Raw genomic sequence first — 22,820 nt, 5'->3', positions numbered from 1 at the left:
AATTAAAAATTTTAAAAATAAGAATAAAAAAATAAAATAATAGGGCAAAAATGACCCAATCAGAAAAAAAAAAAACTGATACCCTGAAATGAACAAAAACTCAATCCTTCTTTTCCACGTAGGGTGAACCCGGTGCCCCTGGTGAAAATGGAACACCAGGTCAAACAGTAAGTATCGATGACTTGATTGTAAATCTAAATGTATATCCTCTGTGCAAGCTGGAACTTCTTTCATGTTTTTGCTAATTACCATTTCCCTCAGCATTGTACTCTTTGATATGTTTCTAATAACCTTCTGCATACTTAATTGAAATCCATTACCTTTTAGTTGGAATTAGAACAAGACCGATTTATTTCTAGTGGATTCTTGCGCATGTTGGAAATTGGACAAAGCAAATGATGCCTGTGACATTTTTAAAATTAGCATTGTGGATTTCATTGAAAATATTTCTGCTTCTAGGGAGCCCGTGGGCTTCCTGGTGAGAGAGGACGTGTCGGTGCCCCTGGTCCAGCTGTGAGTGCTTCCGTTTTTGTCCCTTATCCTTTTAAAAATTGTTGTAATAACTGCCACTTAACTTTCTTCTGACTTTGTCTCCTTATTTTCGTAGGGTGCCCGTGGAAGTGATGGAAGTGTGGGCCCTGTGGGTCCTGCTGTAAGTTCTGACACTGAAGAATTTGGGAAGGGTTGAGAATTTGGGATGGAAGCAGTTTCTTACCATAGTCTACTTCGGTTTCAGGGTCCTATTGGGTCTGCTGGCCCTCCAGGCTTCCCTGGTGCTCCTGGCCCCAAGGTAAAAACACTGCCAACCATCGTCATTACCTTGATCCACTTCTTACTGTGATGTGAAAGACAGGCCCTGTGCTTGCAGATAGGAAATTACACCACAGGGAGCTTAATGAGCACCCCTTTCAGAATGGATGTAGAACGACCCAGTTTCTCACTTAAAGCTTGTGAGACTTGAGCTCAGGAATATAAATACAGACGCCAACAAAGAACTTTGTTTTATGGGAGCCCTCTGGGATATACTCCCAAACTAGTGAGGACTGACTAGCCGAGAACCAGTGTCTATCACAGAGAGACAGAGGTAGGTGAAGATGGTAGGTACCCAAGATGGCAGAACGAAGGCAGGAAAATAGGAACCCCAATCCAAATTTGTGGTACCAAACGAGATGAGGGAAATGATTGCAGTTCCGAAGAAAGCTTGTGGAACTTGGGGGCTTAAAAATGGAGATACACTGTTTAATTATCTGCAGACCAATGCCTCCGTGTCATTCCCTCTTTTAGGGTGAACTCGGACCTGTTGGTAACCCTGGTCCTGCTGGTCCTGCGGGTCCCCGTGGTGAAGTGGGTCTTCCAGGTGTCTCTGGCCCCGTTGGACCTCCTGTAAGTAGCCACCGTCATCAGCCTCATGGAGTAGAAGCGGGCAGAAGGAGTGAAAGTGGGGGTCAAAGAATAGAAACACTCCCATTGACTGATGACCTCTTCCTCCCTTCTTCCTCACAGGGCAACCCTGGAGCCAATGGCCTGACTGGTGCTAAGGGAGCTGCTGTGAGTATCTGGCCACCCTGGGCTACTCTGCTTTTAGGCGCACTTGGGCGCATGCCCCCTCGTCCGCCCAGCGCCTCAGGACCCACCACGCCACATTCTCTCCACAGGGCCTGCCCGGTGTTGCTGGCGCTCCCGGCCTCCCTGGACCCCGTGGAATTCCCGGCCCTGTTGGCGCTGCTGGTGCTACTGGGGCCAGAGGTCTAGTGGTAAGTGGTCATGGCCGCAGCTCCCATCATCTTGAAAGGCCAACTCGGCTGTCATTTTATCACCATCTCAACTTCTTGTGGTCTTCACATTTTTGGTTTTTTCTTTCCTGAGCATTTTTAGTGTCTATTACTTCTATGAGGTCCACCTATGTGTCTGTGTGTCTCTCTCTCACACACACACCCCTCCTACTATCCTGGAACACTCCCCAGAGGTCAGTGAGGTAGATTATTATATTGCTCTTGTCTGTTCAGTGAAGCCAGTCCCCTGTCAGCTGTTTGAATGTGAACCTGGACACACATTTCTCTTTATCTTGATCCATAAATAATTCCAAGGCGTTTTTCTGTGAGAGAGCTGTGACACCTGTTTTTCCTTTGACCGCCATTTTGTATTGAACCCTAGGGTGAACCTGGTCCAGCTGGTTCCAAAGGAGAGAGTGGCAACAAGGGTGAGCCTGTAAGTAGTTCTATGATCGAATTTTATGGATTTATTACTTGTTCGATCTAAAAAGTCATACTTTTGCTTTTTTAAAAAAATGATTAATTTTTCTCTGGCTAGATATGACATAAAAATGATTTTTCCTATTCTCTCCTCTTTGCTTTTCTCATGAAACAGGGCTCTGCTGGGCCCCAAGGTCCTCCTGGTCCCAGTGGTGAAGAAGGAAAGAGAGGCCCCAATGGTGAAGCTGGATCCACTGGCCCCTCTGGACCTCCTGGGCTGAGAGTAGGTTCCAGATGCTCTCGACACCCAGACATACCAGAAGGATCTGAGGACATCCTTTCATTGGGGATTGGTCAGAACCACTGAGTGCATTTTCTAGACTAGGGAAGCATCTGCTTTCCATCTCCTTTATTAAATCGGTGACTCTCAGCTTGGTCTGGAAGCAATGCTGACCTACTTTTGTAGAGTGCCTCCTCTACACATTCCTTTGAGGTTTGGGTCAAGTTTTCTGGCTTGGTTTTATTGTTTGTATCTCTCCCTTCAGGGCATCAAGATTTCTTGCATGCAAGCCGTGTCTCAGTAAACCCAGCCCTGTGGGATTCAGGGGTTTTTCCCAATCCTTCCTGTTTCGTGTGCTTTCTTACAGGGAAGTCCTGGTTCTCGTGGTCTTCCGGGAGCTGATGGCAGAGCTGGTGTCATGGTGAGCTGTCCATTACTCACTCCCGGGGAAGGGATCTGATGCTTCTTTTGATGGGGCTGTCATTCGATTTAGCATCCTCCCCTCTCCCTTCTGTTGAAAAGGGTCCTCCCGGCCCTCGTGGTGCAACTGGCCCTGCTGGTGTCCGAGGTCCCAATGGAGATTCTGGTCGCCCTGGAGAGCCTGGCCTCATGGGACCCCGAGTAAGTTTCAGATTGATTTGGAGCAAGTCATACCTGGCACTGTTTCCTTTTTGAAAGGGATGATTAATATTAGAAGGCCAAAAAAAAAAAAAAGAATCATCCAAAGTAAATCTGTTAGTAGATTTGCTGATGGTTGCCTTTTTAATTTAACTTTATCAAAGCCCAGATATATTTTTACGAATTGGGTTAGTTCATCAATTTCTTATTTATTACTCAATCCAATGGTTGTGAGGTTTTTTGAAAAATAGATTTATTTTAATATACCCAAATTAGGTTGGTTCTCCTATCAGCATGAATCTTTTATCTCAATTTGTGAGTTTTATATAAGGTGTCCATGAAACGTATTAGGACTATACATTATCAGTGTATTAGATTCATAAGTGAAATCATTTTTCCAGCAATCACAAAATGCTTTAATGTATTCAGCATCACACTAGCCATGGAGAAATGACCTTTAGATTCGTAGACACTGTAATCCATAGCAATAGAGTGATTTTTTTTTTTTGCCTCCATTATCTCTTATGGATGAATATCATCTGTAATTGTACCATAAACAAGTAATAAAGACACCAAATGTAGCAATAAAAAAATCCACTTTGAAAATTGCTTACTGAAAGTATTTGTTTTTCTACAGTGAGGTAAAGAACATGATACATTTTGCCCATATAGTATGTTGCTTCCCAGTTTCTTGAGCTCTCCATAAATGAACCCGTTGCACTAAACTCCAATGAAAGGAAAGGTATAAAAAAACAGAGAGAGAAGAAAGATTTCAGAGCTCTTTTCATACCTCCCAGCTAGTGGCTAATACCCCTAATGGTTTACCCTAGGCAACAAACGAAAAGTCGGGGGTGGGGTGAGGGGAAGTGCTTTTGTGAGGTTTTAATAAATTGGAGCCTCGAGTATGTAAGTTAAAGTGGCGACATGAAAGCATCCTCATTTACTTTATAGGGTTTTCCTGGTGCCCCTGGAAATATTGGCCCAGCTGGTAAAGAAGGTCCCATGGTAAGAATTGCTCATTTTCCATTATATTTTCAAGGACACTTCTTGCACCCTTATCAAGTCTATTCTGCGGCTTATTTATACATGAACACACTGAAAATAAATATCAGCCACATACATCATCTGGGAACGCAAAGTAATAGATTGTAATTATGGAGTCCAGATGAATGCCGGACGGGAAGGAGTGGAGGGGAAAAAAAAAAAAACATGGCATGGAAAATTGAAGAGGGTGACGAGGGTCTGGAAAGGGAGGGGAAGGAGGGAATTGGGTACATCTGAGATTGACTTGGCTGCGTGTGTACTGACATCCTATTTAGAAAAGGAAAATGGATTCATAATTCATTGACACTTTATACCAGGAAGCTCTGTGTGTTCAGAGGATGATTCTGTTTCCTCCTACAGGAGCATCCCCGGCTTGAAGTCGGGAGACTCCAGTCAATGCTGAGTGAACTTTAAATAAACTCTGCTTTCAGGGTCTCCCTGGTATTGATGGCAGGCCGGGACCAATCGGCCCAGCTGGAGCAAGAGGAGAGCCTGGCAACATCGGATTCCCTGGACCCAAAGGCCCCACCGTAAGCACAGCACACCCTCTTCCCTTGGCACATTCACCAAATCCCGGGTTCCCAGCTGCCCTCCGTCCACTCGACCTCAAGGTGGGGGGTCCCTTTCACCACAAGAACACTGCAAGCCCCTTAGCGCAGTGGCAGCCGCTCTCCAGGGTACCAGTGCACACCTGATGGGGATCTGCCTCCAGAGCTTGCGCCCCTGCGGACGCAGGTGGGCCTCATTGCGAGTTGCGAGATGGTAGGACGTGCCCTCAAGGACAGAATTCAAAGACTGGGAACCTAAGAAAAGCAAAGCAAGCAAGAAATTAACCTTTCAGAATTGTCGTGGTTAATTTGACATTGTGTCCTTTTTTTAAATGTTTATTCTAGGGTGATCCTGGCAAACCCGGTGAGAAAGGTCATGCTGGCCTTGCTGGTGCTCGGGTAGGTGGTGACTTTGGGTATCTGCCCACGTAGCTTTCCCTCTGGAAACACGCATCCTCTGAGGCCATCTGATAGAATTCTGTCCTTGTCTTTTCAAAATGACAACCCCAAAGACCCTTTTACTGTCCCAGAATATCTTTTTTCTTTTTCAACCACAATTATAAGGCCGTGGAGCGCCAACAAATCAGAATGTGTATTAGGTCAAAATTATTTATGGGCGCATTTGATTTTTATTCTATGATTAGAAAGCTATGCAGATGCTAGTAGCATTTTCAGGCCTTCATAAATTGCCCTCCATCCGTGGACTTCCCACAAGCCATACCAAAAGTTGGCATTTGGGCAGGGACCCACAGTGAGTCATGCTAAGACGGGACGTGTTGAGAAAGTACTGCATGAGGCTTCGAGTCTTCTTAAACTCACAGGTAATGCTGTACCTCTCTGTGACCTGTTGTAGGGGGCTCCAGGTCCTGATGGAAACAATGGTGCTCAGGGGCCTCCTGGGCCACAGGTGAGTATCTCTCCCATTCTTGTCCTTTGCTGCCCCGAATGAAGCTAGTCCTCCCAAATGACCACCTCCTTTTTCCTGTGCAAAAGTAGTCTGGACAGACAGCAATGGTGGCGTACATCTCTACTTAGGCTCTCTTTACTATTACTTTCAGGGTGTCCAAGGTGGAAAAGGTGAACAAGGTCCCGCTGGTCCTCCAGGCTTCCAGGTAAGTCCACAGAGACAAACAGAATATTGCCTTTGCTCATACTAGCTGGCTGTAAAGCCCCAGAGCACTCCCCTGCGCCCCCCACCCCCAGCACCGAGCATGATTTCAGAACTGAAGTAAAGAAGGGTCCACCTTTTCAAGGCAAACTTTTGTGTACCTCTGTAATAACCTAGAATAGTTCGTGATCATGTCGATATCAGATAACATCCAGAAAAAAATAATTATTCGCAAATCCTCTGAATAGGGCCACAAGATTGAGATTGGTGGTTTCTTTCATCTAGGGTCTGCCTGGCCCCGCAGGTACAGCTGGTGAAGTCGGCAAACCAGGAGAAAGAGTGAGTAAAACGGGGGATAGGAGGCTCACGGAAATTTGGGACTTCACCCCTTCCCCCACCCCAGGGAACGCAGGACTGCACTGCAATTATAATATGCAAAAAGAAACTTCGTATTTCATATGTTAATGACAGTGTTCTACTTCATCGGTACTTTGGAGAGAATAAACCCAGTTACTCGCACTGTCTTGGAATAACAACTCCTTTGTTTTAAAGACTGAATGAAACACTGCATTATGAAAGGAAAATATATCAATGCATATTGCGTTTAATAGCCTTACTTTTTGTCTTGTTCTTGGTAATGTTAACATGCAAATTATTTCCTTTCCCATAGTGAGAAAGTAAATGCAGTGCTTTTCCACCAAACTAGACCCTGAAAAATTGCATTTAATGTTTTTCTTGGCATTCAGACATGACAGTGCTAGCCACAATCAGGGCAGGAGTTCTGAGTCATTTTCTCTGGTAATTGTGATGAATGTGCCTCAATTCAGTTACATTCTGTGGCCTGGTCTCCTTTGTCAACAGTGGGGCACATTAAGGAGACAGCTGGTCAGTAATAAAGGAGATACACTTGGGTATACGATTAACTAGGTAATGTGCAGAATATGATCATTTCTATTAAGAAAGCAGTCTGTTATGTAACTAAAAATAGGCAATGTCTGATATTGTTCATCGTTTTTTATCATATTATAAAATGAGATAATTTGTTTTAAAGTAGTAAACTAGGTAGTGGAAACTTAAATTTTCTGATACCAGGTTCTTGCATAGAAATATCTTTGATATCAGTGGAATTCTCACTTTTTGTATCTGTCCATATACGACTGAAAATTCTCTTGTTCCTAATAGCCCTGTACTTTTTACACACTCAGGGAGCTAGAGCCTAGCTGGCTTTGTTTGGCTATTTCAAAAGCTATCTAAATACCTTAATCATAAATGGATTTCAAGAACATAGATACATTTCATGATTTATTTCTGTATCATATTCTGCCTAGGGTCTCCCTGGTGAATTTGGTCTCCCTGGTCCTGCTGGCCCAAGAGTAAGTATTATTTAATTTACTTTCATAAACTTCAGTCAGTGTATTTTTAAAATAAGTAGTGCTTTCTCTTAAAAGCTATTGATGACCTTGCAACAAGTTCCTGACACTCTTCTGTACTCAAACATAATCTGTAGAGAACATTTGATTTCTAAATTGAAAGTAGACTTTTTAATTTAATTACTCCTATTTCACAGCCCCAAACCACACAGTTCTAAGAAATATAAAGGAGCTAATATATGTATTATATTCAGTAATTTATATAGACAAGTTATATTTATGAAAGTGGCTCGAACCGAGCCAAGGAAAAGTAATAGCTTACTAAGATTTTAAGTCACTTTTGCAATGTGCATTGATGTTCAAAGCCTAAAGCTGAAATCATGAATCAGCTCTTATTAAAAAAAAATAGATTTAATTTGTGTGTAGTCATTAGAATAACTGGAATGATGAGTTTGCCCCAACCATAATTATAACAAGGGCCTTTGAAACAGTTGCAATGTGGACTACATACATGTTAAATATTCTGGCCCGTGGAGTACCCTGTCATGGTGATGCTGACATGCAATTGGGACAAATGTAGATTGACAGGTAGAGAGATTGATATACACATGCAGACACACATGCACATGTGTATCCCGTTAAATATTTTAACTGTTACACTGCTAGTGCATAAGATTACAAAAGGGGGGGTGGGTGTGAGTATATCTAATCCTATCTACACCTAGCATTGCTCTGCTAAAATGACACAGTCTTTCCCTATGACTACCATGCATAACTGGCATTTATTTTTACCTATGGATCTATTACAAAACAAACAAACAAACAAAAAAAAACAAAAACAAAAGAATGAGTTCCAAGTTTGAATATTATACTCTAGAAGAAAAACATTAAGGAGTTGTAGACCCCGAACATTAAAGCCGAATGAAACTTTAGAGATTATCTCATCCCCTCCATTCATTTTGCTAGTAGAGAAATTAAGGAAAAGTAGTTATAATTTTATAATGGCAGAAACAGGATTCAAAAGCTTAAAAAGTAAGAACTCTGATGTGTAAAATGGAATCTCTGAAAGCGATGAAGAGTGCAACAGTTTAATTTCTCTCTCTCTCTCTCTCTTTCTCTCTCGCAGGGGGAGCGTGGGCCCCCTGGGGAAAGTGGTGCTGCTGGTCCTTCTGGTCCTATTGGAAGCCGAGGTCCTTCTGGACCTCCTGGGCCCGATGGAAATAAGGTAAAATTTTCTGTTCTCTATTGCTGCTTTGGCCCACTATGCTCTAGAGTAACGAGATCTTTAACAACAGGAAATGAATTGTTTTTCAGGTTTTTTTTTTTTTTTTATTATTTCCTACTCTGTAATGATTTCCATCTCAGTAAATGACAATCTGATTCCAGTGGACCTGAATTAGTGTAAAGGAAGGGAAGTCCCAGTGTTCTATAGGCATAAATGAATTAGTATGTTTCTCACTCTCACGTCATCACGCTGCTAATACTTGGATTTCAATCTAGAAACATCGCAAACCTTTGGACACTATTTTGAAAAACAAAGTTTCACCTTCTCCTACTTCAGAGAGAAAAATTTCCAGAGGTAGTCTAAATTTTCATGATAAGTTCATCTCCCAGACAGAAGCCTGACAAAGCCGGGTTTTAAACCGAAATCTGGTTTACATTTTAAAATGGGTGGAATGGTGCTCACTTCGGCAGCACATATATTAAAATAGGTGGAATGACACATTTCTAGAAAATGGATTACTTTGACCACAATAAAGAGAAGGCAATTCCTGTGACTCCTGATTCCTACCTATGGGGGGTGGGGGAAAGCAAAGATTAGTTGCAAAAAGCTATTTGGGCAGGTGGAAGGATATTAGAAAAAAAGCTAAGAGGGAGAGAAGAAACAGGAAAGAAAACACGGTCCAGAGGATAGTACTCTCGGTTTTCTCTTAGAAGTTAGTCAATAGGTCTGAAGTACGTGGAATTGTAGGGTTTTTATATAAAGTGGGAGCTTATACTCCCCACTCTTAAGGAGATTCAAATGTAAACATCTCCCCAGTTGATGAGGTTTCTCTCCATATCAGCCTGTGTGGGCTGAATGACTTATCCTTGAGAAAGGTTTGTGGGCCAACATTTTTCACTCTGCGTGTCCTGTCGTCCGGGCCTCCTCTTTTCCATGGCTGCCTGACTTCCATGGCTGCCTGACGACTGCCTGAAGAGGACCCGGAGCAGGTTACAGCTCAGGGCCACCCACTCCCACTTCTCTTCAGCCACCGCGTCATTAATAGCGTCTCCCGCGGTTACAGCCTCCCTGCTTTTCAGTAGCCCTCCTTTGTGTCTCTAAGCAGGCAAGAATGCGACCTATTAAATGTTGAAATTGGAATCCTTCAAGAGTTCGAGTCTTCATTTTCTTCTCTTGCCGCTGACATAATTGATTTCATGTGTGTTTGATTCCAGGGCGAGCCTGGTGTGCTGGGTGCTCCGGGCACGGCGGGTCCATCTGGTCCCGGTGGGCTCCCAGGAGAGAGGGGCGCTGCCGGCGTCCCCGGAGGCAAGGGAGAAAAGGTACCCTCTCACTGTTGCACCTTCACACATGCTGTTGAGGCACTCTCGCCAAGCAGGCCACCCAGGGCTGCCCAGTTTTTATTTTTTTTTAAAAACAGTTCCTGGGAGGTGGTCTGCTAGAGTGTTGAGACCTATCTCTACACATTCCCCTCTGCCACCTGGCACCTACGCATTTCTAAACTCACTAATCTGGCAAAATTCCTTGCTACCATGGAATTTCACGCAAACAGATGGTGTTGAGTAATACATGAGGCTCATTTTAATGCCACTAACAATAATGCCTCATCCTGCCCTAATTAATGGGAAGACGCTATATTGAACAGCTGTCAGCCGTGCTGCTGCATTAGTTACGCCGTAGGAGCGATCGGGCACCAAGGCCCATTGTGATGTCGCCTTAGAATTCTGTCCACGTGAATGTGTACCTTGTTTGATTATGCTGCAGGGGAGTGTATGGAAATTAGAAAAGAATATATTTCACGATAATCTGGAGAGGGTCCTGAATTATTTTTTCCTTACATTTTTTTCCCCCTCATTCAACAATCTAGAGAACGGTAGGGACTCAAGACGTGACTAAATGTTATAGGACTAGAGGTGTGCGGGATTTTCTGTAAAAGCATTGCGGATTCATTTTGATCCAAAAATTGGGCCGGAAAACCAAAAGTTGCTCTTGCTTTATACTTTCAGGGTGAAACTGGTCTCAGAGGTGAAGTTGGTAACCCAGGCCGAGATGGTGCCCGTGTGAGTAGAGTGTTATTGTTTGTACTCAGACTGTTGTTGTGTTTCCATTTCCTTCGGTTTGAGTTGAGCAGCTTTCCAAGACAGAACTGACAAAAGGAGGATCTGGGTTTAGTAAGATTCTTCCTTTCCTTCCTGGGTCTATGTCCAGTAGGATCACTTAACATGTTCCAAAAGAAAGATTGAACAGAACTTATCCCTTTGAAAAGCATAACCTGAATAACTTTCTGCCTTCCTCAGTGTTAACTCTACTGAGTACAAACTATAAACCAAAAGCTCTAGGTTTAATAGATCATTAAGTAATTAAGTTATTATAGGACTTTGGAAAAAGATCAGTAACACATGGATTTTAAGAAGGCAGAACCTCAAACAAGGTGCCATTTATTCAAATGTGTGTCCTAAGAATTTATCCCTCCAAGAGCAGCCCCCGTGATTAAATGTTAATGCCATGGAGAGGCCAAAGATCATGCCATGAAGGGGTAATAACCCTGCCTGGAGAGTTGGCAACGTGGCTCTTCCAGGCCATTAGCTACCTTGGTTCTTCTCCTCACTCCCTCAGAGCTGACACCTCCCCATGGCACACTGAAAATCGTTCTTTCTCTGAATCCCCTAGCCCTGGCGGTTTCAAACAAGGCTGCTCATTGGCTGCTCTCCAGGAAGCCTGACAAGAGCAGCGAGTTCAGATCTCCCCAATTCCTAACGTGCCCTTGACTTCCACATTCCTGTCACCTTGATCACCGGGGTACTTTCCTCCCGAGAGCTGCTTCTAATGGTTTTGGTAATTAGAACTGAAGTGCATCAAAAGCTTTCTCCATGTCCACCCTGAGTGTGCAGTGACAGCATTCGGTCACGGTCTGAGCACAGCGAGGGGAAATGGCAGGGGTCACCTTTGATGGCCTAGGGGTGTAATTAATAAGATCTGTTTCTTTTCGGTGCTAGGGTGCTCCTGGTGCTGTAGGTGCCCCTGGTCCCGCGGGAGCCACTGGTGACCGGGTAAGCATGCTTTCCCATGGAGTCTTGGCTCTGGGAGCCACTAGAAGCATCAGCAGGTTCGCTGCCTGCCGCCGCCCAAGAGAGCCCCCGCAACTCATTTTTATGGCTTGCTATAGAGCCTACTTATTTAAAAACCTATCTGTTGCGATGAGGCCGCAGGAAACAAATGCTGTGTGTTTAAAGTTCTCTTTCCCTTCCTCTACATGTGCCAGCTATCTGATCTATACTTTAATCCCTATCATTTGTTTTAAAGACTTTCCCCGTTGCCCATTAACAATATCCTAATGCACTGAGCCTCCTCAAAGCCTTCAATTGTAAAAAATCAATAAAATACATAGTGTGCCCATTTCACATCGAACAGTCCACTTAAAATAGACCTTATTTATTGTACTGCACAGATTGCAGCAAATAGATCAGCTCTGTGTCCATCTAAAAATTAAAATGTCCTCCTTCTCATATTGTGGGCACTGATTTATAGTGTTTTTGCAAGTGTATGACCAATACCGCTTCCCCCCCAAGATGAATACAATATTAAGCACAGTAAGAATCCATTTTATTTTACTCCCTGAGATGTGCATTGGTTTTGTCTTCGGACACAACACTCTCTACCATCGGTCCCTCTCCCTACTGCCTCTGTGAGCACTGATGTGACAAACTCCTCTTTGGTCCCATTATAGGGTGAAGCCGGTCCTGCTGGTCCTGCTGGTCCTGCTGGTCCTCGAGGTAGCCCTGTAAGTGGAAACCTGGGTCATCCGGGACACTCATAACTTTTAGACCTTAATGAACCTAAGATCGCTGTGCCATTCTTAATATCCCTTCCCCCCACCCAGGGTGAACGTGGTGAGGTCGGTCCCGCTGGCCCCAATGGATTTGCTGGTCCTGCTGTGAGTATCCTAGGATGCAACTTAATCCGAAACATCCTCAAGCTGGCAAGTAGAGTGAGCTGGGACACCTGGACACAACTCTTCCTCTCTAACAGGGTGCTGCTGGTCAACCTGGAGCTAAAGGAGAGCGAGGAACCAAAGGACCCAAGGGTGAAAACGGTCCTGTTGGTCCCACAGGCCCTGTCGGATCCGCTGGCCCCTCCGTAAGTTGAATTCACCATAGTCAACGTGGCCTGTGTCATTACCCATGAGCTCTTACACCTCAGCGTAGATCAGTCAAGTGCCTGCTGTGTACCAGGAACATACTAGATAGATGATGATTTAAAAAATAAGAATTAACATTTGCATTCCACTTTATACTTTGTAAAGTTTCATAAACATCATCTCCTCTTACTTCTTTTTTTTTTTTTTTAAAGATTTTATTTATTTATTTGACACACGGAGATCACAAGTAGGCAGAGAGGAGGCAGAGAGAGAGAGGAAGGGAAGCAGGCTCCCTGCTGAGCAGAGAGCCTGATGCGGGGCTCGATCCCAGGTCCCCGGGATCATGACCTGAGCCGAAGGCAGAGGCTTTAACCCACCGAGCCACCCAGGCACCCCTCCTTTAATTCTTTAGTATAACCCATGAGCTTGGTCGCCCTGAAGTAAGGACATTTATTTCATGACACAGATGATCACCATTTTAAATTTCTGAATTGGTCTCTAATAGACATGGGAATGATTACCTTTGAAGAAAAAAAGCAACATTTATAGGAAATGTCTTGTGACTGGACCCCATGTTTTTTTGGTTTGTTTCCATTTAGGGTCCAAATGGTCCCCCTGGTCCTGCCGGAAGTCGTGGTGATGGCGGTCCCCCTGTGAGTATTTCAAGGGACTCTGATAACATGTCTTTCTTTAGAATCTATTAACAACAACTTGAGAGTTTGGAGATTTTTGGTTAATTCTGAACTATACTCAGGAGACTCTTGAGATCCAAGTTCACTTTGTTCAGAGGAATTCCGATACTGAAGTTAGATCATGGGTTACTAATCCCAATTGGAACTCATGCAGTGCATGTTGCTACCGCCTCACCTGAGGTAACAACCAAAGTTAACCCCAGGTTGTTGAATTGTGAAATGGGTAAAAATAATTTCTCTGGTACCCCCTGTCCTTTTGCTGATGCCCTCCTCCCTCTTCTCCTGCCTGACCGTGCCCTTTCTCTGACCTGCCCAGTGCTATTACACTGACTCCTTCAGGACCTGAACTTCCCTAGGAATGAGCTGCACACACTCTTTCCTGCTCTCACTGGACCGCAGTTAATACTCTTGGTCTGTTCTTGTACCTTCCTCTGGAAACAAAAGTACTTCTCCAGTGTTCATTTCTTTTGTACCCAGCCAGGTGGTTAAGATAGCATGGTTTAAGACATTACACATCAGTGTGTAATAATGGCATGGTGTCCTGTCTTCTTGTTCTTAGAAGTGTCAGGTTATATGGTAGCATTTCAAAAAGGACCATCAGAGCCTTAATGCAAAATACGGGTTGCGACAGGGGCATGCTGCTGGAAAGAGGTGCAGACATGGAGGTCTTCAGAGTCCTTGTTAAATAATACCCTGTATGAGGCTGCCCTACGTGCTCCTTGGTCCATCCTCGGTCACGTGCATTAAGGATTGGCCAGAGGAGAAATTTCCGTCTTACCCAAATCCCTTGAGTTGGTGTTGATTGTAGAACTTGAATGTGCTTGCTTCTTAGGGTGCTACTGGCTTCCCTGGTGCTGCTGGACGGACTGGTCCTCCTGGGCCTTCTGTAAGTAAATCACTTCAAAATATGTCATTTACTCTAGCCAAAAGGCCTTGTTTCTAGTAGGAAACTGGCAAGAAACTCTCTGGAAACGTGCTACTAATATTTTGCTATTACTTTCCTGGTCTGAAATCAGTTTTCCTGAAACATTAAGGCAAAATCACCACAGATTATATTTTATAAGATCAGCTTAAGAGACTTTTATTCATGTGAACACAAGTCCCCTTTTAGGGGCATGGTCTCTTCGTTAAAAATAAAAAAACAGAACAGTTTTAGTCACATATCAGATATTTCTATATCTAATTACCCTTTATGGCCAACATTCTGCCTCCGTTGTTAAGGTATAATTGTTCCTGAATTTAAAGGTGGTTTGGCCTCTAATTTAATTCTGATTCAGACTCTCCTGTCAGGACTCAAGAGAATTTAATTAATTACCAAGGATTAAGTCTTCCGGTTAAGGTTTCAGGGAAAAAAAATAGCAAAGATGTTGATTTCTTGGAATCCTTTTACAGGTTCATAACAGAAAAATCTTCATTCCCTGTAGGCATTTAATTAAACCTAGTTGAGAGCATATCTGATTCCTCAATTATGAACAAAATGCCAGTATTGGTTTTCTTCAAAAAGAAATGAGCAGAGTCCTCCCAAACCCAAAGTCCCATTCATTTACGACCCACTCATCTCACTCTCCAGAGTTCTCATTCCGAGATTCCGAGATGCCAGCGGCCCGGTAACACAGCATTTCTTCTCCTCACAGACATTTGCCGTAGCCTCGAATGCAATTAGTCACCTTCTCACAGCCTCGGGAGGAGGAGGACAGGGAGTTGCCTCTCTCCATTAGAGGGAATGTGACAGAGCCTCAGCAGGGCCCTGGAATGGCCAAGATATCATTTTGTTGCTTTCATCTATTTGCATCTTCCTCTCTAGAACCTCAGCAGCTCTCTCCTGGGTCTGCGACCATTAACAGAATAAATGACTCGTTCATTTGCTCACAGGGTATCACTGGCCCTCCTGGTCCCCCTGGTGCTGCTGGTAAAGAAGGACTCCGTGGGCCTCGGGGTGACCAAGGTCCAGTTGGCCGAACGGGAGAAACCGGTGCACATGGTCCCCCTGGCTTTGCCGGGGAGAAGGGTCCCTCTGGAGAGGCTGGTACCGCTGTAAGTGATTTCAAGCTCTTCTCTGGTAATACCTCGTACTGAATTCCAGTAAAGCCTTTACGCAGATCTTTAGGTGGCGTATACCTGTTGATGAGTACGGCAGGCTTTCACGTAGAGCTCGGTCGAGCCAGGAAATCTGTCCAGCACATACTGAGCTGGCAGAGCTCTGGCAGTTGCTTAGAAGGCACTAGATGGGGATGACGATAAATGAAGGAACTCACTGTTTGATCAGAATGGCACCTCACTGGTCCTGGGATTAGAACAGAATCCCACTGCCATGGCCATCCTATTGTAAACGAATCAATCTCTGTAAGCTACCGATGTCTTAAACACGCTACGTCTGGTATTATCGTTACTCTGAAATGTGCCTTTACGAGACTGGGTTCAGTTAGAGGCCAAGGTCAAAACTTGCTTCTTGGCATGGATTCTTTAAAAACTCTATTGTACCACCCCAGATGGCTTCATTCATCTCAGTCACATTTTTCACTCTTGTCCCATTGGTCTCAGGGAGGAACCAGGTACAAAGAAATATACTTGCCAAGCCAACCTGTATTACCACCTCGTGACTCCCCAGTGATAGTATTTTTTCCTCTTTTTCAGGGTCCTCCTGGCACCCCAGGTCCTCAAGGGCTCCTTGGTGCTCCTGGCATTCTGGGTCTCCCAGGCTCTCGAGGTGAACGTGGTCTACCAGGTGTTTCTGGATCTGTGGTGAGTGTTTGACACCATTCTTCTTCTCATTAACATAATAAAAGATTTTAAAAGCTGCCACTTCAGATGTGACAGATTGATCACTGAATAACTCCACTTAAGATTTTTTATTCATGGCATTTTCTTTATACAGATCACATGTCACTTATCTGAGCAGCTTTAATACCACCTTCCTTAGACACACGCTATAAAGATACAGCTTAACATTATGCAGAATGATTTTTGTTCTTTTTACATGCTTAAGAACTATATAAGCTCTAATTGCATTTACTCCTCTGCAACATGAAATGCTGGCATCATTTATCCTGTAGGAAGAATGAAACTCTGGAAGTTCTGAATCATTCCATTAAATCTGATACATGACAGCAACTAGGAATCCTCTCATCTCCATAAACTCTCTCAACTTTGTGAATTCATTTCATTGGCGATATCAGATGCAACCAGGCTCACCTAGTATGGGGTGACATTCCAAAATTACATGAAGCTGGCCCTCTGAGTGTGGAGGGAGAGGAGAACACAAATGCTTCTTGCCATTCTGTGGCCCATTCCCTCACTGTACTTTCCCTTTTCCAGCCAGTATCTCCTAGCTGGGATTGTGCTGGGAGGGTGAGATTTGCACTCAATCCAACGAAAGGAATGTTTCATCTTCTTTGCCTCTAGGGTGAACCCGGACCTCTCGGCATCGCTGGTCCACCTGGGGCTCGTGGTCCCCCTGGGGCTGTAGGTGCACCTGGAGTCAACGGTGCTCCTGGTGAAGCTGGTCGTGATGTGAGTCTAACACACAGTCTGGACAATCAAACCCAGCTGTGTTCTGCTGTGCACAGCTTCATGTCCTCAGCTGAGTTCCTCTTGTTCCAAGTCTCTGAACAAGATGGTCTGTTTCTCCATGATATCTGTGTCCTGACCATTCCTGCTTGAAAATATGAAAAATTACGTGGGTTGGGGGCTGGGGGGATGGCTCTTTAAAACACGTCTCAGAAAACGAGCCTGGCAAGTTCTAACTGGCAGATCCGACTATCGGTCTGACTGGCGGTTCACTGTGGAGCACCAGGAGGGATGAAAACAGGGGAGCTGAACTCTAGGGGCTGGTGAGGTAAAGAGCCTCCCTGAGCACCTTAACTGGTGTGGTATCTTCACAGGGCAACCCTGGGAACGATGGTCCCCCAGGCCGTGACGGTCAACCTGGACACAAGGTCAGCACACCTCTTTGTCTTTCTCCAATTTAAAAGTGACTAGAATCCAGGCCAGGTGGATACTAAACTTCACTTTGCCTCTGGTAGGGAGAGCGTGGTTACCCTGGCAACATTGGTCCCGTTGGCGCTGTGGGTGCACCTGGTCCTCACGGCCCTGTGGGTCCCACTGGCAAACATGGAAACCGCGGTGAACCTGTAAGTTCGTAAATACCAGTCCCTTGGTGCTGTCCTCCTTGGAGGCTTCACTCTGACCTCCCCACACTCGGGAATTGTGGGGCTTTGGTGGCGGGGGGGGTGGCGGGGTGGGATTGGGCTTGGCTGACAAGTTTGGTTTTGCTTCTCCAATTTGCAGGGTCCTGCTGGTTCTGTGGGTCCTGTTGGTGCTGCTGGTCCAAGAGGTCCTAGTGTAAGTACATGGTGAAAATTTCTTCACTGATTAACATTTAAGGAAACTCAGGTCCAGACTGTCCATGAAGAAAATAATGTATAGACTAGACTTCATATTTTTCAAAAAATTCAGTCCATGATTGCTACAACTAGCCTCTAAGTCTCTTCTATTCCAGATCTCCTCTGCTTGTTTGTATTAAATAATCACAAAAATCCAGCCACTTAAGGGAGGGCTCAACTAAAGCAGATCAGGGGAATGGATGGCTATAACACCCATGTGGTTCTCAACCCTTTGCATGTCTTGAGTTCGCTCTGTAAACAGATTAAGCAATGTTTGTGGGAAAGTGTCATTTTGAAAGGAAGGTAAATTCTCTCTGTCCACCTTTTTCTTTGCAGGGCCCACAAGGCATTCGAGGTGATAAGGGAGAGCCTGGTGACAAAGGGCCCAGAGGTCTTCCTGGCTTAAAGGGACACAATGGACTGCAAGGTCTTCCTGGTCTTGCTGTAAGTAAAGTGCGCCCTTCCTGCACGTATACAGGTCTTAAATGATCTTTCTCAAATTTTCACTGCTCTTGCTCTAAAATGAACTACATCATATTCACTTCCCATTCTCTGGCTGACTTCATCTCACAGAGATAATGCTATTTCATCCCAACACAAAAAGGTACGGGTTAAGGGAGATCGAAATATACATATATTAAAGTCTCCTGGCAACAATGTCCTTCAACCCCACTTAAAATAAATATAATTAGAGGAATGACTAATATGGCACAGCTGAAATAGCTTGTAGAAAAAACTATAATTGAATATAATAGACATAATGGGAGAAAAGAGCCCCATTTTACATTTTCAATTTTCTCAATCCAGAGTCCATTGAAACTAAAGTTTTCCATTCAATTTAAAAAAAAAAAACTGTCGACATGTGTTCTGAAAGTGTGATTTTTTTTTTTCCTGTCCTCTCTTTCAAGGGTCAACATGGTGATCAAGGTGCACCTGGTTCTGTGGGTCCTGCCGGTCCTAGGGTAGGTCAACCTAAAAGACCTTGGTCTCTGAAACTGCGCTTACAGCAGGGAGGGAGCCCCAGGCCTCTCCTTCCTTGTGGGGTTTTTACTGACTCACTCAGACTTGGTGTCCTTCTTCCCTAGGGCCCTGCTGGTCCTTCCGGCCCCGCTGGCAAAGACGGCCGCACTGGACATCCTGGTACAGTCGGACCTGCTGGCATCCGTGGCTCTCAGGGGAGCCAAGGTCCTGCTGTAAGTACTGTTCCATGAAATAATAAAGAGCATCACGGGCCTGAGGAATATTCTCTTCAGACTAGCCCAAGACGGCTGTGACCACACATTCAAGTAGTCCTCCCCGCTCATATGTTTAGTTCTAAACTGTGTAAAGATCATACAGAAGGAGCTGTATGGTCCCTGCAAGTATGCCTGGGATCAAGTTACTTTTTTTACTTATTAGAATGTGCTTGTGTGTAACACTCAGCTGGAAATTTGCTGTCACTGACGTCTCTCACTGTGACCAAATATAAAATCTCCTCTTTCTTGCTCTCACCTTTGCAGGGCCCTCCTGGTCCCCCCGGTCCTCCTGGCCCTCCCGGCCCAAGTGGTGGTGGCTATGACTTTGGTTACGAAGGGGACTTCTACAGGGCTGACCAGCCTCGCTCACCACCTTCTCTCAGACCCAAGGATTATGAAGTTGATGCTACTCTGAAATCCCTCAACAACCAGATCGAGACCCTTCTTACCCCTGAAGGCTCAAGGAAGAACCCAGCTCGCACATGCCGTGACTTGAGACTCAGCCACCCAGAGTGGAGTAGCGGTAAGTCAGGATGTCCAAGCCGGACCAGCCCTTCTCACGAGCTGGGCTTTGCAAAGTCCGTTCCCATGGACATTTACAGTGGAAAATTTTGGGGTAAAAATGCATTATCTGGAATCATACCTAATTAATAAAGCCTTTTCCTCTCCCAGCCAGCACCCAGTCCCAGGCTCCTCTTCATATATATTTTTGCCTTTTTGTGGTAATACACTCTGATTTGATTTTTCATGGAGAAGAGGAGAGGAGGAACTGTCTAATCCTAAAAATAGCCATCCTCTTCCTCTTAAATGTGGGGTACACAGTGTTACTTATGGGAATTAAAATCTTTGTCTACTAATAATTAGAACCTATGCTCCAGTCAAGGAGAGGCTTTCTGAGCTGGGTCTTTTTTTTTTTTTTAAAGGTTACTACTGGATTGACCCTAACCAAGGATGCACTATGGATGCTATCAAAGTATACTGTGATTTCTCTACTGGCGAAACCTGCATCCGGGCTCAACCTGAAAACATCCCAGTCAAGAACTGGTACAGAAATTCCAAGGTCAAGAAGCATACCTGGTTAGGAGAAACTATCAATGATGGTACCCAGGTGAGGAATCTTACAAACACTCCTTCTCTCCTACTAAATATTAAAGTTGTTCACTTTTTAATGACCTGCATTTTAATCCTTTACCAAAATGGGATTATTAAAAAGAAGCTACTCTCTTCCTGGGTTTTGGTTCTGTGCTGGACTGCACATTAAAGAGGGAGTGACTGGACATATCCAGACAATCTAAAGTTATTATTCAAATTGGACTTACCTGATAATCACTGGAGAAACTAATGCCATTCAGCACAAGGAAGTGCCAGCTCGCACACTACATACGCCCATGCCTGTGTAGTCTCTTCTGAATTTTTAATCAAATGTCTTCACCAACTTTATTGAATGCCTACTGGTGGGAATCTGAAAAAGAAAGAGGTCTGACTCTCTGTCTCCTTGCTCTCTTATACTAAAGAAGAAACATACACATAAAGGCTTATCTAAAACAGGTGCCTTTTTGAGATCATCTTGCCTCAGCTGGTAGTTGCCATGTGCCTTCTAGGGAACTAATATTGCACCGACAAGGGAATTGAGATTCCTTTGCAGAAGCGTCTTTTCCCCAAGGTTCATATCTGAGTCCATCATTCCTCCCTACAACAGCCTTTTTTTCCCCATCTCTTTTTTGACTCTTAGTATCTGAGTCCCTCTCCACTTAACTAGCATTTCTTATTCTCTATAGTTTGAATATAACACTGAAGGAGTAACCACCAAGGAAATGGCCACTCAACTCGCCTTCATGCGCCTCCTGGCCAACCATGCCTCTCAGAACATCACCTACCACTGCAAGAACAGCATTGCCTACATGGATGAGGAGACCGGCAACCTGAAAAAGGCTGTCATTCTGCAAGGTTCCAATGATGTTGAACTGGTTGCCGAGGGCAACAGCAGGTTCACCTACACTGTTCTTGCGGACGGCTGCTCTGTAAGTCATAGCAACATCTGGGGAAAGGGGGGGCTGCAGTTCTAGCTCAGACCACTGCATGAACAGGTGAAGGAGGGACCTACCTTATTCAATCCATTGTCCGAAGTGTATTTATTTAAATTCAGATGGCAAGTCCAGAGGAATTCTTATCAGATCTTGCCTTCGGAAATTCTCTGAAAAGCTGAACTACATACCATGGCCGTGCATTAGCAGTTTAAACTTTAAACATGAGTTTGTTAAATGATGAGGGCTTCCTGGAACTTAAAATTACTTGAGGTTAAAAGGTCCCAAGGTATAATTTATAGTGATATGCATGTTATTTGACTTAATAGTATTGTCTGCATATAATCTGTCTCTATAATATGCTATACATTGAAGAAAAATTAAAATTTACTCACAACAAACCCACCCAGCTCACCCTACCGAGACACACACCCCTCAAAAATGATACTGTAGCCATAAACCACTTGGAATATGTAAAAACACCCCTGATGCTTGTTTCAAAGATGAACATGGTGATCTGGGACACCCTTCAGAATGAACATACCTAAAAGTGGTTCTTAACTGTCTCTATAGTGCTACATTTTATATATACATATATATATATACACACACATACACACACACATATATATACACATGTGTATATATATAAATATGTTATATACACACATATAGACATATTTTTTGTATATTCATATATATTTTTTCTTTTTCAAACAGAAAAAGACGAATGAATGGAGAAAGACAATCATTGAATACAAAACAAATAAGCCATCCCGCCTGCCTATCCTTGATATTGCACCTTTGGACATCGGTGGTGCCGACCAAGAATTCAGGGTGGACGTTGGCCCAGTCTGTTTCAAGTAAATGAACTCAACCTAAATTAAAAAAAGAAAAGAAATCTGAAAAAACTTTCTCTCTTTGCCATTTCTTTTTCTTCTTTTCTTAACTGAGAGCTGAGTCCTTCCATTTCCTCTGCACATCTACTTGCTTAAATTGTGGGCAAAAGAGAAGGAGGAGGATCAATCAGAGCATAGTGCAATATGATTTCATTCATTCCCTCCCCCACCCCCCCCAAAAAAAAGATTTGGAATTTTTTTTCAACACTCTTACAACCTGTTGTGGAAAATGTCAACCTTTGTAAGAAAACCAAAATAAAAACTGAAAAATAAAAACCATGAACATTTGCACCACTTGTGGCTTTTGAATATCTTCCACAGAGGGAAGTTAAAAACCCAAACTTCCAAAGGTTTGAAACTACCTCAAAACACTGTCCTGTGAGTGTGATCCACATCATTAGGTGCTGACCTAGACGGAGATGAGCTGAGGTACTTGTTTTGTTCAGAATACAAAGGTGCTAATAGTATTTCAGATACTTGAAGACCGTTAATGGTGCTAGAAGAATTTGAGAAGAAATAATCCTCTGTAATGAGTTGTATTGTGTATTCTCTTTTCATCTGATTTAGCATCAGTATTTTACATCTTATTCCCAAATAAAAGTATGCAGATTACTTGCCCAACCTTGTCCTCTTCTTTAAATTCAGCATTTGTTCTTTGCCAGTCTCATTTTCATCCTCTCCCGTGGTACCAAAAAGAAGCCTTGTTTCTCGGACAAGCAGAAAAATTAAATTGTACCTATTTTGTATATGTGAGATGTTTAAATAAATTGTGAAAAAAATAAAGCATGTTTGGTTTTCCAAAAGAAAATATCGAGTAGAATTCCTTGCTTCGATGCTCTTTGTAATATAAATAATGGATTATAGCATCTCTACCAGCCATTAGACTGAGTGTTTCTCATTAGGTAGAAACTATGCAAAAAAGGCAATTTGGTACAGTAGAAAGAGCAGAGAAGAAGGACCCAGGAGATCTGAGCTCCAGTTGTGACTGCTCCTTGTGGCTGAGTGACCTCGACCACTCACCTTTCTGTGTCTCAGTTCCCTACCTATAAAATGGGAGATTCCCTC

At 43.8% G+C, this 22,820-nt stretch overlaps 1 protein-coding gene across 1 annotated transcript in view; it reads left to right on the top strand.

The window, feature by feature from the left end:
* COL1A2 (collagen type I alpha 2 chain) overlaps positions 1 to 22,046 on the top strand; it is a 35,153-nt gene extending 13,107 nt beyond the window's left edge. Inside the window, exons 13-52 of the mRNA XM_046020796.1 lie at positions 123 to 167; positions 460 to 513; positions 608 to 652; positions 737 to 790; positions 1,285 to 1,383; positions 1,504 to 1,548; positions 1,656 to 1,754; positions 2,155 to 2,208; positions 2,368 to 2,475; positions 2,840 to 2,893; positions 2,995 to 3,093; positions 4,042 to 4,095; positions 4,566 to 4,664; positions 5,028 to 5,081; positions 5,536 to 5,589; positions 5,741 to 5,794; positions 6,076 to 6,129; positions 7,119 to 7,163; positions 8,287 to 8,385; positions 9,600 to 9,707; positions 10,392 to 10,445; positions 11,382 to 11,435; positions 12,113 to 12,166; positions 12,266 to 12,319; positions 12,415 to 12,522; positions 13,123 to 13,176; positions 14,048 to 14,101; positions 15,088 to 15,249; positions 15,850 to 15,957; positions 16,618 to 16,725; positions 17,097 to 17,150; positions 17,238 to 17,345; positions 17,503 to 17,556; positions 17,934 to 18,041; positions 18,506 to 18,559; positions 18,683 to 18,790; positions 19,097 to 19,355; positions 19,756 to 19,940; positions 20,611 to 20,853; positions 21,577 to 22,046. Coding sequence (XP_045876752.1) covers positions 123 to 167; positions 460 to 513; positions 608 to 652; positions 737 to 790; positions 1,285 to 1,383; positions 1,504 to 1,548; positions 1,656 to 1,754; positions 2,155 to 2,208; positions 2,368 to 2,475; positions 2,840 to 2,893; positions 2,995 to 3,093; positions 4,042 to 4,095; positions 4,566 to 4,664; positions 5,028 to 5,081; positions 5,536 to 5,589; positions 5,741 to 5,794; positions 6,076 to 6,129; positions 7,119 to 7,163; positions 8,287 to 8,385; positions 9,600 to 9,707; positions 10,392 to 10,445; positions 11,382 to 11,435; positions 12,113 to 12,166; positions 12,266 to 12,319; positions 12,415 to 12,522; positions 13,123 to 13,176; positions 14,048 to 14,101; positions 15,088 to 15,249; positions 15,850 to 15,957; positions 16,618 to 16,725; positions 17,097 to 17,150; positions 17,238 to 17,345; positions 17,503 to 17,556; positions 17,934 to 18,041; positions 18,506 to 18,559; positions 18,683 to 18,790; positions 19,097 to 19,355; positions 19,756 to 19,940; positions 20,611 to 20,853; positions 21,577 to 21,723 — 3,507 coding nt within the window. The 3' untranslated portion in view covers positions 21,724 to 22,046. The remainder of the gene's footprint in view (positions 1 to 122; positions 168 to 459; positions 514 to 607; positions 653 to 736; positions 791 to 1,284; positions 1,384 to 1,503; positions 1,549 to 1,655; positions 1,755 to 2,154; positions 2,209 to 2,367; positions 2,476 to 2,839; positions 2,894 to 2,994; positions 3,094 to 4,041; positions 4,096 to 4,565; positions 4,665 to 5,027; positions 5,082 to 5,535; positions 5,590 to 5,740; positions 5,795 to 6,075; positions 6,130 to 7,118; positions 7,164 to 8,286; positions 8,386 to 9,599; positions 9,708 to 10,391; positions 10,446 to 11,381; positions 11,436 to 12,112; positions 12,167 to 12,265; positions 12,320 to 12,414; positions 12,523 to 13,122; positions 13,177 to 14,047; positions 14,102 to 15,087; positions 15,250 to 15,849; positions 15,958 to 16,617; positions 16,726 to 17,096; positions 17,151 to 17,237; positions 17,346 to 17,502; positions 17,557 to 17,933; positions 18,042 to 18,505; positions 18,560 to 18,682; positions 18,791 to 19,096; positions 19,356 to 19,755; positions 19,941 to 20,610; positions 20,854 to 21,576) is intronic.
* The last annotated feature ends 774 nt before the right edge of the window (positions 22,047 to 22,820 follow it).

This window comes from Meles meles, chromosome 10, assembly GCF_922984935.1.
Source record: "Meles meles chromosome 10, mMelMel3.1 paternal haplotype, whole genome shotgun sequence".
NCBI lineage: Eukaryota > Metazoa > Chordata > Mammalia > Carnivora > Mustelidae > Meles > Meles meles.
Note: the sequence above shows the minus strand (reverse complement) of the source record. Positions and strands in the feature narration are given on the sequence as shown.